This window comes from Triticum aestivum, chromosome 2D, assembly GCF_018294505.1.
Source record: "Triticum aestivum cultivar Chinese Spring chromosome 2D, IWGSC CS RefSeq v2.1, whole genome shotgun sequence".
Lineage (NCBI taxonomy): Eukaryota > Viridiplantae > Streptophyta > Magnoliopsida > Poales > Poaceae > Triticum > Triticum aestivum.
In genome coordinates, this window is record NC_057799.1 from 632,025,288 (window position 1) to 632,041,417 (window position 16,130).

General features: G+C 44.4%; 1 protein-coding gene and 1 pseudogene across 1 annotated transcript; both read left to right on the top strand.

Moving 5' to 3' along the window:
• Positions 1 to 458: 458 nt before the first annotated feature.
• LOC123056112 (uncharacterized) lies at positions 459 to 5,966 on the top strand (annotated as a pseudogene).
• A 7,450-nt stretch (positions 5,967 to 13,416) lies between these two features.
• On the top strand, positions 13,417 to 14,258 carry LOC123050591 (uncharacterized). Its single transcript, XM_044473364.1, has 2 exons — positions 13,417 to 13,712; positions 13,863 to 14,258. The coding sequence occupies exons 1-2, from the start codon at positions 13,572 to 13,574 to the stop codon at positions 14,169 to 14,171; spliced, it is 450 nt and encodes a 149-aa protein (XP_044329299.1). The 5' UTR covers positions 13,417 to 13,571; the 3' UTR covers positions 14,172 to 14,258.
• Positions 14,259 to 16,130: the final 1,872 nt, after the last annotated feature.

Genomic DNA, 16,130 nt, shown 5'->3' on the forward strand with positions numbered 1-16,130 from the left:
ATTGCAGATCTATACAATCATTTGACCTGTGTCCTATTGTTAGGGATCAGGATAGTGAATTTTGACTGCAGTTTCATTGAGCTCTGCAACTAATATAATCTGTGGTCACGAGAGTGCTTAAGTTTTGCATGGCTAGAGATATAACTCAACTTAGCAAAACCACGGCGCAAGCATGCAGTTGGCATGATTAAAGTGAGGTCAGCTAAGTCCTAATTTTAAATCCATAACCCTTCTGCTGTTAAGACGGCGCAACAGTTTGAGCACGAATCAGCTGAATATAATTGGATCCGGAACCGATATTCAAATCGCGCCCCACGTGCTGTGTTGCGCACATGCGGTGTGTACGTAGCCCGTGGAATTGCTAGCACCGGTAATTTTTTTGTTCAAACATTGAATCAGTGGCATAATCATGGTGAGGATGCAATGGATTACCTGACCAGAAGATCACGGCGAGTGAGATGAAGGAGACCGACAATTTTTCAGTGACGAGCGAACTCTGCGGAGGTATCAGGATTGGCCCTCCTTTGGAGAACCAGAGTATGCCTCGCGTGTCGCCACCGATGCTAGATGGAGAGAGATCTGGAACTCATCTGCGGACGACCCCACAAGTTAGTCAAATTCTTGGAGGAATTTTTTGAGAGCCCACATGTCAGTATGACTTTGAAGTCCACCTACCACATTTTCTCACCTCAGATGGATGTACTTCTCGTAGGACTCATATAAGGGCGAACCCACAAGTTAGTGAGAGACTTAGAGGAATTAGTAAGTGAGAGCCCACTTGTCAGTCTCATCGACGGTCAAGTGAAATCGACCTACCACGTCTCGTCACGCCCAAGAAACATGCCCATCTCTCATGCGTCGCAAAACTCACCCCACCTATCAGGTTATTCTTCTCCTGCACGCAAAAAATCGAAGTAGCCTCTGTCTTTCTTTTTCTCTCTCTCTCTCCCTCTCTCTTTCTCTTTTCTCTCTCCGCCAGATTCAAAATCATTGGAGGAGATCGCAGACAAACTGCAGGGAAGCAGATCCCCCCACAATTTAGAAAGGTGTGAGTTCCGAACAATCAGCGCATAAGATTCGACAATCAAAGGTTAGTAAAAAATTTATCAATGCACCTTTTGCGTGTCGATTCCTGCTACACGAGACTCAATTCATTGATGAATTTGTTGTGGTCGGGATTCATAGAATAAAACTATTTAGTTTTACACTGTAGCGCTGATTTGAGTTTGTTTTTTGTTTTGTGTACTCTCGTACTTGTAATACGAGCTTGTTACTTTTGTTAGGTTTCATGGTTATGTTTGTGTTAAGTGTTGCACAAGCAAATTAGCATAAGAGGATCTCACTTTGGTTGAGGTTGTAGTTTAATTAAAAATTAATTTATTTATATATTTATATATGTCAATTATATAGAACTAAAAATATATCTCTGTTGCGTTGTAAGTGTAAAAGATTAGTAAGGAAGATTGAGATCGACTTTGAAAAGTTTCAACACTGATACTGCAGGTTTATAACCTTTATATTTATTACTTCTCTTTTTTGGGCAGATGTTCAGGAGTGCGTCATCTGGTCAGGACAACAGGTACGGTCGGTCTTTGAACGACATCGGCAAGGATTATGGGAGGCAGGTAATAGTAAGGCAGTTGAACATTAGTGTTTGGTCTTTTATTTCTGGGATGTTTGCTGTCAAGGTGCCACCACTGAGAACACCAAATAGTAGATCATTAACAACAACAAAAATGATTTATATATCCTGTATGAATGCGGTAATATCTGTTTATCTTGTGCATCTACCCTGCGGTTGAGTATCGAGAGGTTGAAGAAAAAAATTTACTACAAAACGAGAAGAAGATCAAGGATGCAGATGCTGTCAAACATGCACATGCGATGCGGGCTGGAATAATTGGAGTCAAGAGTGAGATACAAGTTCTTGGCAAACGTCCCAACCAAGAGCATGGTGTGCAACAGACACCTGCGAAGAGGAGCATTCTAAGCAGCAGAGACTCCACTAAGCAGATTGTGCAGGTAACGACGAAAACTTCAATTGCTGGTTTTGAACGTACGTGGAAGTTTTACTTGCACGTGTCTCTAATTATTTTTTGGTTTGAAGACACAGATGCCCACAAAGGCGCAGAGCGGGCGTTGTGACGGCCCAGCGTTTGTAGGCGGTCATAATGAAGAGGTACTGGGTAACAGAATTTCGTTTGATGCAAGCAGAAGGATCATTGGCAACAAAAGCATTGGTGTTCAAGGATTCGGTACGGTTTGCACAAGCAAGAAGAGCCCAACGACAAAATCAAACATAGGAGCAATAAACTCTACCATACAGCAGCATCATAAAGCAATACAGGTGACAACAAATACGAACGTGCAACAACATTTAAAGCAAATGTATATTTTTTTGTGAGCAATTTTTTGTTTGTTTTTGTCTGGTATATTTAAATTGTAGTATCTTCCACACACAGGTGTACGAGCAAGGAAGCAAGTATCGCGGTAGTCCACAGATCGATGAAAACATAAGGCAAGGTCCTTTGAAAGGATCACCTATGGCGTTCAACATGAGGGGTCCTTCCAAAGGATCTCCGATGGCATTCAGAATCATCAGTGAAATCACCAATGCACGAAGGTTGTCGCCAAGATTTGCTGGACAAGAGAGGCATGGGAAAACAAAGGTGACATTGGAACTATGCTTTTTCAATTCAACACACAAATAGTTTTATGGAAGAACAGGGTAAAGTGGAAAACAGGAGGACGGCTGTGTGTGCAGTTGTTCTTTTGTACATGATGTTGTTGTGCCTCTCCGGTTGTATGGTGTAAACAGAAGCACATCTGTGCCTCTTTGTCCAGATGTGTGTGTAGCATGGTCACATTCGTGCTGCTGGGTGTAATGTGAACAGTGCCTCTGGTGTACCGCTTATACTCGGTGAAGAGGCACGGGTCTGGTTTTGGCATACCAGATGAGTCCTGATGAGTCATATAAATCTTTTGTTTATAAATTAAAAAAAATGCATATGCTGCTCTAGACATCTAATTCTGTTTCGTGCCATGTGTTTAGGATTTGGCGGAGGGGATAACAGATGAGGCAAAGAAATATCATAGTTCTCCATCCATTTCGAAGGGAACACAATGTTCACAGCAGCAAGTAGCGTACAGAGCCAGCACGGATTGCATGGTAGATGCAGCACAGTCCCTTGGTTGCACGAGTGCCAGAGAAACAGGGAGCAGCATTGCACAATGCGACAGTGGAGAGACAGACTCATTTATGGTTTGACCGTGCCATGGAGAAACGACGCTGCTACGTGTGACAAACAACAGAGCAGCAACAACTCTGTTGTAAGTGGACCTGTGGCTGGCAATGAAACTGATGTCATCAGCAGTGAATGCGATCAGACGAACGAAGACACTGTAGACAGAATCACCATGGCGTCGCCGACCATTGTAGAGAAAGAAATGGACGACATGTTCAAAGAAGGCATATATCCAACGATTCAGGAGGTCACTAAAGCGCTCGAACCAGAGGGTGGTATGGTATTCGGATCATTGGATGAGTGCTTTTTCTTTTTCTGCAGATATGCTAGAAAGGTTGGCTTTGCTGCCAAGCGATCAACGAGCAGAAGATCGACATATGATCAGCAGCTTGACAAGCAGGTGTTTCAGTGCACCAAGGAAGGGCAAAATAAAACAACTGAGAGACATGTTAAGGAGAGAAGGAGCAACTGCTTGATCCGGACAAGCTGCCCAGTCCAAATAACAGCCAAGAGGGATACAGATAGGAGGAAATGGTATCTGAAGAACATGCGCCTAGAGCACAACCACCAGCTTCACCCATCAGATTGGATGCTGAAGTTCATGGGATGCTATAAGAAGAAAACACCTCAGGAGAAATTCTTTATACACGTGCTGCAGAAGGCGAGGTTAGAACCGAGGAAGGTTATGCAGATTTTTACTGCCATGGGGAAACCGAGGCAAGAAATTATGTTCGACACGATTGACATAAGCAACATTGCATGTCGAGAGAGGGCTGGAGAGTGTGGCACTGATATCGAAGACACCATGAAACTGTTTGCTGATATGCAGAGGCGGAGGCCGGGATTCCACCATGTGGAAGAGAAAGAGAACAATGTAGTGCGCAGCCTGTTCTGGACAGACTCCTTGTGCAAGATGAATTATGATCTATATGGAGATTTCGTGTCTTTTGACACGACATTCTCTACGAATATATATGGCTTCCATTTGCACCAATTATAGGTGTCGACAACCACGGGTCGACCGTCCTGTTTGGACTAGGCCTTTTGAAGGATGAGAAAATAGGGTCATTCAAGTGGCTCCTAAGCACGTTTGTCGAGGCAATGGGAAGTAAAGAGCCAAAATACATAATAACAGACCAGGACCAGGCGATGAAGACTGCAATAAAGGAAGCTCTTCCGAGAACGAGGCACAGGTTCTGCTGGTGGCATATTAGGAAGAACCTGAAGGAAAATAACGCAGCAGTGTTTGCGCAGCACCCAGGGATGTCTGATGATATATTTCGAATCGTCAAAAACTCACTAGATCAAGGCGAGTTTGAGCGTGCCTGGAAAGCAGCAATTTCTATGCACAAGGCGGAAGGCAACAAACACCTGAACACGCTATGGGAACTCCGAAATTTCGGGGTGCCGGCCTACTTCAACGACTGCTTCTATCCTTTCTCGTCAACAACCACTCGCAGTGAGAGCACGAATTCGATGTGGAAGAATTACGTCGACCACAGGGACACAATAAAAAGGTTTGTTGATGGGTATCACATCATTCAGCAAAATTGCCTCGCCACGCTTGACAAGAAAAGACGCCGAACAGAAGAGAAGGTGCCATCACTAGAGACGGGTTTTCCGATTGAAAGACAAGCAAGTCAAGTATACACGAATGAAATTTTCAGGAAATTCCAGCTGGAGCTACGGAACCGGACTTACTTCAACTGCTCTGATCTGGCAAAGGGGAGGCAGTATTTAAAAAAAAAGATTACTGAGCCTGGAGAAACAATGTGGAAACCATATCCAGGCGAGGAATTTCACAGGTCTGAGTTCAGGGTAGATGTGGATGAGCGAAAATAAATATACAGTTGCAGCTGCAAGAAAATGAGTAGGGATGGCATTCAGTGCTGCCATATGCTTAAGGTGATGGACCAAACTGGCATGATCGATCAACTTCCAAAATCCTTTATCATCCCCAGATGGACCAGGAATCTACCAGAGAGTCTGAAAGTTCTGTCTACAAGTCAAGGTGATAGCATGACCGCACAAGATGATGAAACTATGAGATTCGGCCTCGCTTACGCTGAGTTGTCGGATATCTGTTCAAATGCTTGCAGAAAAGAGAAGGCATACCGTGTGCTGCGTGAGTGTACGGTAGATATGAAAAGAAAAGTCATGGCGGCACTTGCTGAGGAACCAGACACATGCATTCTTGCCGAAACTCTCAAGAACCCTCCCATGAGTGGCTCAAAGGGCACGAAAAAAGGAGATCGAATCAAAGCTGGTTCTGAGAAGGAAGGAAAAGGCAACAAAGCCGCATCCAAGTGCGGCCGTTGTGGAGTACAGGGTCACAGGAAAACAGAATGCCCGGATAACCCAGAAGTCTAGGAGAGGATGAGGATTGAAGAGGAGAAGAGGAAATCGCAGCAGGAGAAGAGGGCAAGGTCAATGAAATGGCCGACAACACCGACAACACCATCGAGGACATCAAACGGCTCAGGACAATGCACTCCAACCCCAGGAGGAAGACGTCAGACGTCAGCAACTCCAACGACCCCACTGACAGCAGGGAGCATTTACCAAAGTCTTGCATCTACGCCAGAATCGAACATCACACAAGCCAGGCACACAGAATGCATGCAGGGAAGCCCGGGACAAGGCACGGAATCTGCGCAGTCCATTTCCAGAAAGGAAAGGTCTGAGTGGAGACTTTTTGGTACTGGAGAACAGTACAAATAGAAAAATTAAAATTTAATAATGCAGCTTAAACAGGACGTTAGCAAAAAACAGTGATGACCGCAATCTTTCGCTTTGTTTTTATGTATGAATATTAATTTTACAGGTAAATAGGTTGAATAGCTATGTGCAGATGGGTGGGGTTGCACAAGGGTCGAGAAGGAAGAATGGATCACTGAGCATTCAAAAACAAGGCCGCACGTGGAGCGATGAAATAGCAAGCGATCGGTGGGGAGGGCGGGTGTGTGTTGATTGTTTATCTTCTCGTGTTGTGGTTATAAGAACGGCTTGTAAGTTAATTTGCTGCAGTTATAGAAACAAATCAAATTTAAATAAGAACACCTTTTGCTTCTTTATGTATTTTTTACTCGGCGGAGAAAAATATCAGAGCCACAGGTTTCCTTGTTATTTTCCGCAGCCGCGTCGATTTCTGAACATGGATGTTGTAAGCATACAAGCATGCTTCTCTGCTGCGTGACAGAGAGATAAAAATAACCGAAGGGCACAGGCTCACGGTTGCATGGTAAATGCACGGACGTGGCTCTATGTAATACCACACCATGCCTCCACGTGTTTACGTTTGAACGAGTCGACGGGATCGTTTGGAAGACAGACACAAGTTAACGTGAATCTATATAATACCGCACGATGCCTTTGTGTGCTTCCCACCCGTGCTTCCGGGGTGGAACATATTCTTTTAATGTATGTATGTGTCGTAAAAATTAAAACTCGAAGGGGCACACCCGTTCCTAGTCTGTGTGTTCAACAGTGCATATTGTATAATCAAAGCCGTGACTGTTCAACAGTGCATCTGTACAACCATGCTTTCACCTTGTCGTGGCATCGTGACGTTTGTTCTCTGCCTGAAAACGTGGTTTTTGGGAAGCGCTGTGCGCGACTGCTCAAATTCGTCATCACGGGTCGTCTTCAGTCCAGGTCGGGCGGTGCTACTCATATCGCCGTCAGCAGCAGATCGTCGCCAACATCGTCATCAACACTGTCGCACCCATAATAGCTAACGATCAGTACGTCCAACATCCTCTGTTCATGTCTGTCTCTACAGCTATAGTTATGTGTTTGCTGCTGTTATGCATGTCTTGTTGTTCTTCTAGTTTGCTAGATTATTGCATGCTAGTATCTCTTCTAGTCATGAATTATTTACTGGAATTAATCATGAACTTGCCTAATATTCCAACAATCCAAAAACCTAATTGTAGGCAATTTCCTGAGTTAACTATGGCTGGATTCGCTGATGCACTGAGGCCGGATAAGTTTACCGGTGTGCACTTTAAGAGGTGGCAGGTGAAGACCACGCTCTGGCTTACTGCTCTGAAAGTTTTCCACGTTAGTGTTGGTGCTCCAGAGGGAATGACTGACGAAGTTCAGAGAAAATTCCAGGAAGCCAATACTATGTTTGTGGGATGCATTCTGAGTGTTCTTGCTGACCATCTGTGTGATGTGTACATGCACATAAATGACGGAAAGGTTCTGTGGGATGCACTGAATGCAAAATTCGGTGCAACAGATGCAGGCAGTGAATTGTACATCATGGAGAGTTTTCATGACTACAAGATGGTGAATAACCGTTCTGTGGTTGAACAAGCTCATGAGATACAGTGCATTGTGAAGGAACTTGAACTCCTTAAGTGTGTTCTACCCGACAAATTCGTGGCTGGGTGCATGATTGCAAAGTTGCCTCCTTCATGGAGGAATTTCGCCACAACTCTGAAGCATAAGAGACAGGAGATATCAGTTGAAAATCTGATTGCATCTCTTGATGTTGAGGAAAAAGCTCGGGCTAAAGATACTACTGAAAAAGGAGGTGAGGTTCAGCCTACTGCTAACATGGTGCAGAGGTACCCACAGAACAAGAACAAAGGGAAGAACAAACCTGTTTTCAACAAGCCTACCAAGACTACTACCTTCAAGAAGAAGAAGTTCAACAAGGCTGAGCTAGAGTGCTACGCCTATGGGAAGCCTGGACACTTTTCCAAGGAATGCCCTGAACGTGCAGACCGCAGAGGGAAAACAAGCTCCAAGACTATCAACATGGTGACCGCTAGCAATACTGATGGGTATGGTAATTTACCTATTGTGCTTTCAGTATTTCAATCATCTTCGTGGTGGATTGATTCGGGTGCTAACGTTCATGTGTGTGCTGACATCTCCCTGTTTACTTCTTATCAGGTCGCAAGGGATTCTTCCGTCCTAATGGGGAATGGGTCACATGCTTCTGTTCGTGGCATTGGCACGGTGGATCTAAAGTTTACTTCGGGAAAGATCGTGCAACTAAGGAACGTGCAGCATGTCCCTACTATGAACAAGAATCTAGTTAGCGGCTCCCTTCTATGTCGAGATGGATTTAAGGTAGTTTTAGAGTCCAATAAAGTAATCGTGTCAAGATTTGGACAATTTATAGGAAAAGGCTATGAATGCGGAGGCTTGTTCCGCTTTTCCCTTTCAGATTTTTGCAATAAGTCAATAAACCAAATTTGTGCTAGTGTTAATGATGATGCAAGTATTTGGCACTCTCGTTTATGTCATATTAATTTTGGTTTAATGTCTCGGCTATCCAGCATGAGTTTCGGACTTCACAGTTGCCAAAGGTTCTAAGTGCCATAGTTGTGTGCAATCTAAGCAACCTCGAAAGCCTCATAAGGCTGCCGAGGAGAGAAACTTGGCACCTCTAGAACTCATACATTCTGATCTTTGTGAGATGAATGGTGTGTTGACAAAAGGTGGAAAGAGATATTTCATGACTTTGGTTGATGATGCGACTAGATTTTGCTATGTTTATTTGTTGCAAACTAAAGATGAAGCATTAGACTACTTTAAAACCTATAAAGCTGAAGTTGAAAATCAACTAGAGAGAAAGATCAAGCGTCTTAGGTCCGATCGTGGTGGAGAGTATTTTCCCAAAGTTTTTGATGAATTTTGTGAGGAACATGGTATTATTCATGAGAGGACGCCTCCCTATTCACCTCAATCAAATGGAGTGGCCGAGAGGAAAAACCGCACATTGACTGACTTGGCGAATGCCATGTTAGACACTGCTGGTTTATCTAAGGCATGGTGGGGGGAGGCTCTATTGACTTCATGTCATGTCCTGAATAGAGTTCCCAACAATAATAAGGAGAAAACCCCTTATGAGGAGTGGGTTGGGAGAAAACCATCACTTTCTTATTTGCGCACTTGGGGATGTTTGGCAAAGGTCAATATTCCTATTCCTAAGAAACGCAAACTTGGACCAAAGACAGTGGATTGTGTCTTTCTAGGGTATGCTCAACGGGGCATTGCTTATAGGTTTTTAGTGGTAAAATCTGAAGTACCTGATATGCATGTTGATACTATAATGGAATCTCGTGATGCAACATTTTTTGAGAACATATTTCCTATGAAAGATATGCATAGCATTGCTAGATTTTCTTCTGAGATAATTCCTGAATCTAGTACAACTGATGAATATTTCGAACAATCACATGAGGAAGTCCTTGAGAAGGATAACAATGAAGTTCCTATAAGGAACAAGAGACAAAGGATTGCAAAATCCTTTGGTGATGATTTCATTGTATACCTTGTGGACGACACACCCAAGACGATTGCAGAAGCATATGCATCTCCGGATGTAGATGATTGGAAAGAAGCTGTTCATAATGAGATGGACTCAATTCTTTCTAATGGAACTTGGGAACTAACTAATAGACCATATGGTTGTAAACCTGTGGGCTGTAAGTGGGTGTTCAAAAAGAAGCTAAAGCCTGATGGTACTATTGATAAGTACAAGGCGCGGCTAGTGGCCAAGGGCTACACTCAGAAAGAAGGCGAAGATTACTTTGACACCTATTCACCCGTTGCTAGAATGACCACCATTCGAGTGTTACTTTCCTTGGCTGCCTCTTATGGTCTTATCATTCATCAAATGGATGTAAAGACAGCTTTTCTCAATGGAGAGTTGGAAGAGGAGATCTATATGGATCAGCCTGACGGGTTTGTGGTAAAGGGTGAAGAGAGAAAGGTGTGCAAGTTGTTAAAATCTTTGTATGGTCTGAAACAGGCACCTAAGCAATGGCATGAGAAGTTTGAAAGAACTCTGACTTCTGCAGGATTTGTCATTAACGAGGCTGATAGGTGTGTTTACTATCGCCATGGTGGGGGCAATAGTGTCATATTATGTTTGTATGTGGACGACATACTGATCTTTGATACAAACATTAATGCAATTAATGAGGTCAAGTCTTTTCTATCAAAAAGTTTTGACATGAAAGATCTGGGAGAAGCCGATGTAATTCTAAACATCAAACTTATTAAGGATGAGAGTGGGATTACATTAACGCAATCTCACTATGTTGAGAAGGTCTTGAACCGATTCGGTTTTATGGATAGCAAGCCTTCTCCAACACCTTATGATCCCAGCGTGACACTCAGAAAGAACAAGAAAGAAACGAGACATCAATTAAGATACTCTCAAATTGTCGGTTCACTCATGTACTTATCTAGCGCTACAAGACCAGATATCTCTTTTGCTGTGAGCAAACTGAGTAGGTTCATGTCCAACCCGGGTGATGATCATTGGCATGCACTAGAAAGGGTCTTGCGCTATCTGAGAGGTACTATGAGTCACGAAATTACTTATTCAGGGCATCCTGCTGTGCTAGAAGGATATAGTGATTCAAATTGGATCTCCGATGTTGATGTACTTTACGCAACAAGTGGGTATGTATTTACTCATGGTGGTGGCGCAGTGTCATGGAGGTCTTGCAAGCAAACCATATGGACGAGGTCAACTATGGAAGCAGAATTAACTGCTTTGGACATAGCTACTGTTGAGGCAGAATGGCTGCGTGAGCTCTTGATGGACTTGCCGGTTGTTGAAAAACCAGTACCGGCTATCCTTATGAATTGTGATAACCAAACGGTTATCGCTAAAGTGAACAATTCTAAAGATAATGCAAAGTCATCAAGACACGTGAAGAGACGTTTGAAGTCTGTCAGGAAGTTGAGAAACTCCGGAGTAATAACTGTTACATATATACAAACAGACAAAAACCTGGCAGATCCCTTTACAAAGGGACTATCACGAAATGTGATAGATATTGCATCGAGGGAGATGGGTATGAGACCCATAGATGTTACACCATAGTAGTAACCCAACCTTTGTGATCGGAGATCCCGTGAATTAGGATCTGGGAAGAATAAGCTATTGGTTAACTGAGGAGAGTAATAACTAATGATCGTCTCCAAGTGAAGATGCAAAACTCTCAGAGCTGTAAGGCTCAGATCTGTAAGGCAGGTTGGCAACATGCCTTAACGTGGTTCTATTGGCTATAATTAGCAAAGATGTTGTCCTAAAGAGCATTCTTGAAAGAACACACCTATATGAGTTCTGACTGTAAACGTCGCGGTCTATGAGATTTGGGTGATCTCTAGTAAGCTCACGAAGAGACCAGGGAGTATGACGTATAAGCTCCAAATCGCGGGGTAGCCTACTGGCGGTCAGGTACTGGTTAAGACTTTGAGTGAAACCTGTTCACACAAAACTAGCAATTCAAGGCATAGTCCATTGTCAAGTTGTGAATGGATGTAGCTTAAAGTTCTAGGCAGAAGTTCAACTTAACAGTCTCTGCTGAAACACTGGTATATTAAACAAGTGGTGAGAGAAGGCAAATCTCTAAATGGGTATTTGAGATCTGGTGGGGGATTGTTAGAATTAATGGGCTAGGCCCATAGCAATTTCTCAAATCTCAAAGCCCATGTGTAAAATGGCAAGTGGTGGTGCTAAGTTTAGTCCCATCCCGGAAGTTGAAGAAGAGTTGGACCTCTTTATATAGTGGGTTCTCTCCACCACTCTAAGTGGTGTGTGAGAAGAGAAAGGGAAAACCACACGCGCGCGCTCGCTCGCCTCGCCTCGCCTCGCCGGGCCGGGCCGAGGCGGCGCGTGAATGGTCCACCGAAATCCGATCCATCTCCTTGCAGGAGCGCAGCTTCCTTTTGCCGTTTTATTTTTTTGATTTCTTGTCCGGTAAGTATACGAATTAGAAACCGAGTCGGTTTGGGATTGTGATCGCGACACAATACCGCCTCTGGTCCTAATATATATACAGCTACCGGCTGCGGCCAGAGACACACCGAAAACACCTAGGGTTTTGCCTCAACTCACAACTTGCGCCGCCATTGTAGTCTACTCCATCCCAAACGCCGGCGTGCATCGGCACGTGGGAGAGCAGGTCTCCGGAACCATTCGTCTTTGCGATCCTGCACCGGGAGAGGACGAATTAGGTTTTTGGGAAGCGTTGTGCGCGACTGCTCAAATTCGTCATCACGGTTCGTCTTCCGTCCAAGTCGGGCGGTGCTACTCATCGTCGTATTCATCGCCGTCAGCAGCAGATCGTCGCCAACATCGTCATCAACACTGTCGCACCCATAATAGCTAACGTTCAGTACGTCCAACATCCTCTGTTCATGTATGTCTCTACAACTATTGTTACGTGTTTGCTGCTGTTATGCATATCTTGTTATTCTTCTAGTTTGCTAGATTATTGCATGCTAGTATCTCTTCTAGTCATGAATTATTTACTGAAATTAATCATGAACTTGCCTAATATTCCAACAACCATGTGGAAAATTAAGTGATTATTAGTTTATTTGGATGCTTTTGACTTGTTGGTTCATAAAAATGAACATACATTTTTGCTCCCTCTCAGTTTTGTTCCTGGCTCCGCCCCTGACCATTCATCTTAACCGAGAACCTGTATGAGCACCTCTGAGAGACTGAGTAAATCCAGAAATAATGCGAGCACCAGGACTTAACCCTGGTGGGCTGGGGATACCACCGTCCCTCTAACCATCCAACCACAGGTTGGTTAGCAAGGATTCATTTGATTTGGAAGCTATCCAGATTGAACGTCAGCGTTATATATGGGTCCTTCATATATAAAATTATTAATGGACACGGCAACGACTCTCCATCATGATTTAGTAATGCTTTAGAAGTCCTTCTATACAAGGAAAATGTTTTGCAATATTGATCCTAGCAAACACGCTGAGATGACCTCCTTGAATCCGAAGACGAAATTCTCAAAAGAAAAGAAAAAAAGAAGAAGCCGAAGACGACGCGCATATACACGTGACGCACGTACCAGTCCGACGTGCGCACGCCCCCACTCCAAAGTCAGGAACCAACCCGCGGCGGGTCTCCGATCCGATCGCATGGAGGACGTCTCCCGCGTCGCCCCGCGGAGGAGGAGGAGGCAGAAGAAGAAGGCGAGGGCGGTCCCCGCCGCGGCCACGCTCCCGGACGACGACGTCGTCCTCGAGATCCTGGCGCGCGTGGCGGACGACGTCGCCGCGCTCTTCCGCTGCGCCGTCTCGTGCAAGCGGTGGCGAGCCCTTGTGGCCGACCCCTCATTCCTCCGCCGCCGCTGGCCGGAGGGTGCAGGCGACCCGGGCTCTATCCTCGGCTTCTTCCATGACCCGTTGGTATACGGATCGACGGCCTTCGTCCCGGTGCCGGGATCGCCGCTCGGCCCTAGGCGCCGCTCGGCTCCTTCTTTCCCACTGCAAAAACCATCGCCAAGCTACACAGCATTGCTGTTCAAAGTGATTGTCATCATGGCGGGGTATGATTTTGGACCATACAATATGTACACTTTCTCGTCCGCGGAGTCGAGGTGGAGCACACCTAGAAGGTGCTTTCAACGTCTAGACTATGATTTCGTCCAGTATGGCAGTCCTGTCGTGTCCCCGGGCAAGGTACACTGGCTCATCCATGACCCGCGCAACATTTGCACCCTTCAATTCTGCATTGAGACCGGCCGCGTCTCCGTAGCACAGTTTCCGATACTTAGCGTCGGAATTGATGGCAACTTATCATTGATTTGCCTTCATGAAAATTTCCTCCAGCTACAGATCTCTACACGTCAAGGTGAAGAAGGGCGTGGCAATAGCCTTGCTAACGTGCTAGTACATACGAAGGTCGTAGAGCTCAAACACAAACCGCCGCAGACCACCAAACCACTCTCCATGTATGTGGGCGAGAATAGCGCGACACTGTTTGTCACAGACCGACGAGGGTTCACGTGCACTATCAACCTCAAAACAGGAACAGTTGATGAGTTCACGGGCATGTCGGGCAACTATGAATTACAGGCCGTTGTGCCTTTCGAGATCGATTGGCCTGCCTTCTTCGTGTCTTGCTTGGACGCCCATTGAAGACATACCCCGGACTCCTATATTGTTTAATTAGTATTTAATTTTGATAATAGATATGCAGCTTAAAGTTGAGTTTGTAAGCTACTAGTAATATATTCCTATTCCTATCCCTTTATTCGCATTTTTTGTCTAGGAAAAGTTGTGGCTACACCAACGTTAATGCACCCATAATAAACAGTAAATTGTAACAAACGGCCAAAAAAGTCAAAATAGTATGGAACTTCATGGATTATGAACGAATATTTAGGTGCTTGCAAAGTTTAGTGGCCAATAACATCACACAAAATACAAGTCTGCTCAAACAATACACATAATTTTGAGCACAACTTTGTTTCTTTTTTCTTTACAAAGCTCCTCGGATGTCATTTGGACACCAAATTTGCAAGCACCTAGAATATTTGGTCATAATCGAAGGCACAAAGTTTTCAGATTAGTTTGTAGAGACTTTTTTATTGATTTTCGAGCTTATATATATATTTTCATTAGATTTAGTTATTTTTTAGTAACTATTTAGACATTTTTTAAATAAAGTTACCGCAGCAACGCGCGGGATATGAATGTATCATCTAGTTAAATAAGAACTCCTTACCTCAAGATATCCGCTCGACGCGTCATATAGGGGAACCTCCTATCTACCACTGGCTGTCGGACAAATGCACATACATCCCAATTGGCCCACCTGCTAGCGCACGAGCGAAGCAGATGTGTATGGAGGAGCAATAGGGCATTGTAGCAAATATAAATTCACAAAAAATATTGCGCCCTATCAATCAAAAACGAGACCTCCATCTATGGAGTGTCCTGCTATGATAATGAGAACTAGTGACTACTCCTTTGTCCCATAATAAGTATCGCTGACTTAGTATGATTTTTACTCTTATTTTGGGATAGAGGGGGTACATAGCAGCGTGAGTTATAAGAACCAAACATAACGTAGATCAAATCATTTTATTTTTATTTTTCCTTTGTTTATTTTTTATTTTCCGTGTTTATGAAATTTTGTACCGATTTCCAAAAAATGTTCTGGATACTGAAATTGTTAGCAAATTCAAAAATTGAAAGTGTTTCCAAATTTGATTTGCAAATTAAATAATGTTCATTTTTTCTTTCTGTGCTTTTCAAAAATGTTCAAAAACTTCATAAATTCTTTTGTTTTTTCCAAAAAATGTTCAGGATTTCAAAAGTTATTCATGTTTATTAAAAAAATCATATTTTCTCAAGAAAATGAATGTTTCAAGAAACGTGAACAATTTTCAAATTTTCTGGAAATCACTTCTCCTCCCCAATTAAGAAATGGAGATCTTTCACGTCAGGAAAAAGAAGAAATGGAGATTTTCACCGAATCATGCACGACCTTAATTGTGAGTTTTATTGGAAACTAATCAAGAGTGATGTTTTATTTATTTTTTGCGGGGAATCAAGGGTGATGTTGTACCGGCACACACGGACCGGGGCGCAGGGGGGTGCATTTTAGGTTTTCAAAATCGAGAGATGTTCAAAACCGCCGCCACAGCACAGGCCCCTGATCCAGCATCTCGGGAAGAAGGACCAGATCTGCTGCCAAGATGAGCAAGCGAATCCGGCGTCTTGAGCAATCCGGCGGCGGCGGCCGTAATCCGCCGTCACGCCGAAACCGAGAGGAATGGTCAGTCAGTTCAATAGCCGGCCCCGTTCGTCTTCTTAGCTAATTTCTCCTGGTTTAACTTCTGATGGTGGTCGATCCATCTACTGTATGGGGCGGGCAGGAGAGACTGGGCCAACCTGCCGCGCGAGCTCGTCGAGGACATCGCCGGTCGTCTGCTCCGCTACGACGTGGCCGAGTACATCCGCCTCCGCGCCGCGTGCACGGAGTGGAGGAAGTGCACCGCTGACCCGCGCGAGCGCGCCCTGGACCGCCGCTTCCGGCCCCGCCGCTGGGTCATGCTGTCCAACCGCGCCGACGGCGACGGCCGCCGCTTC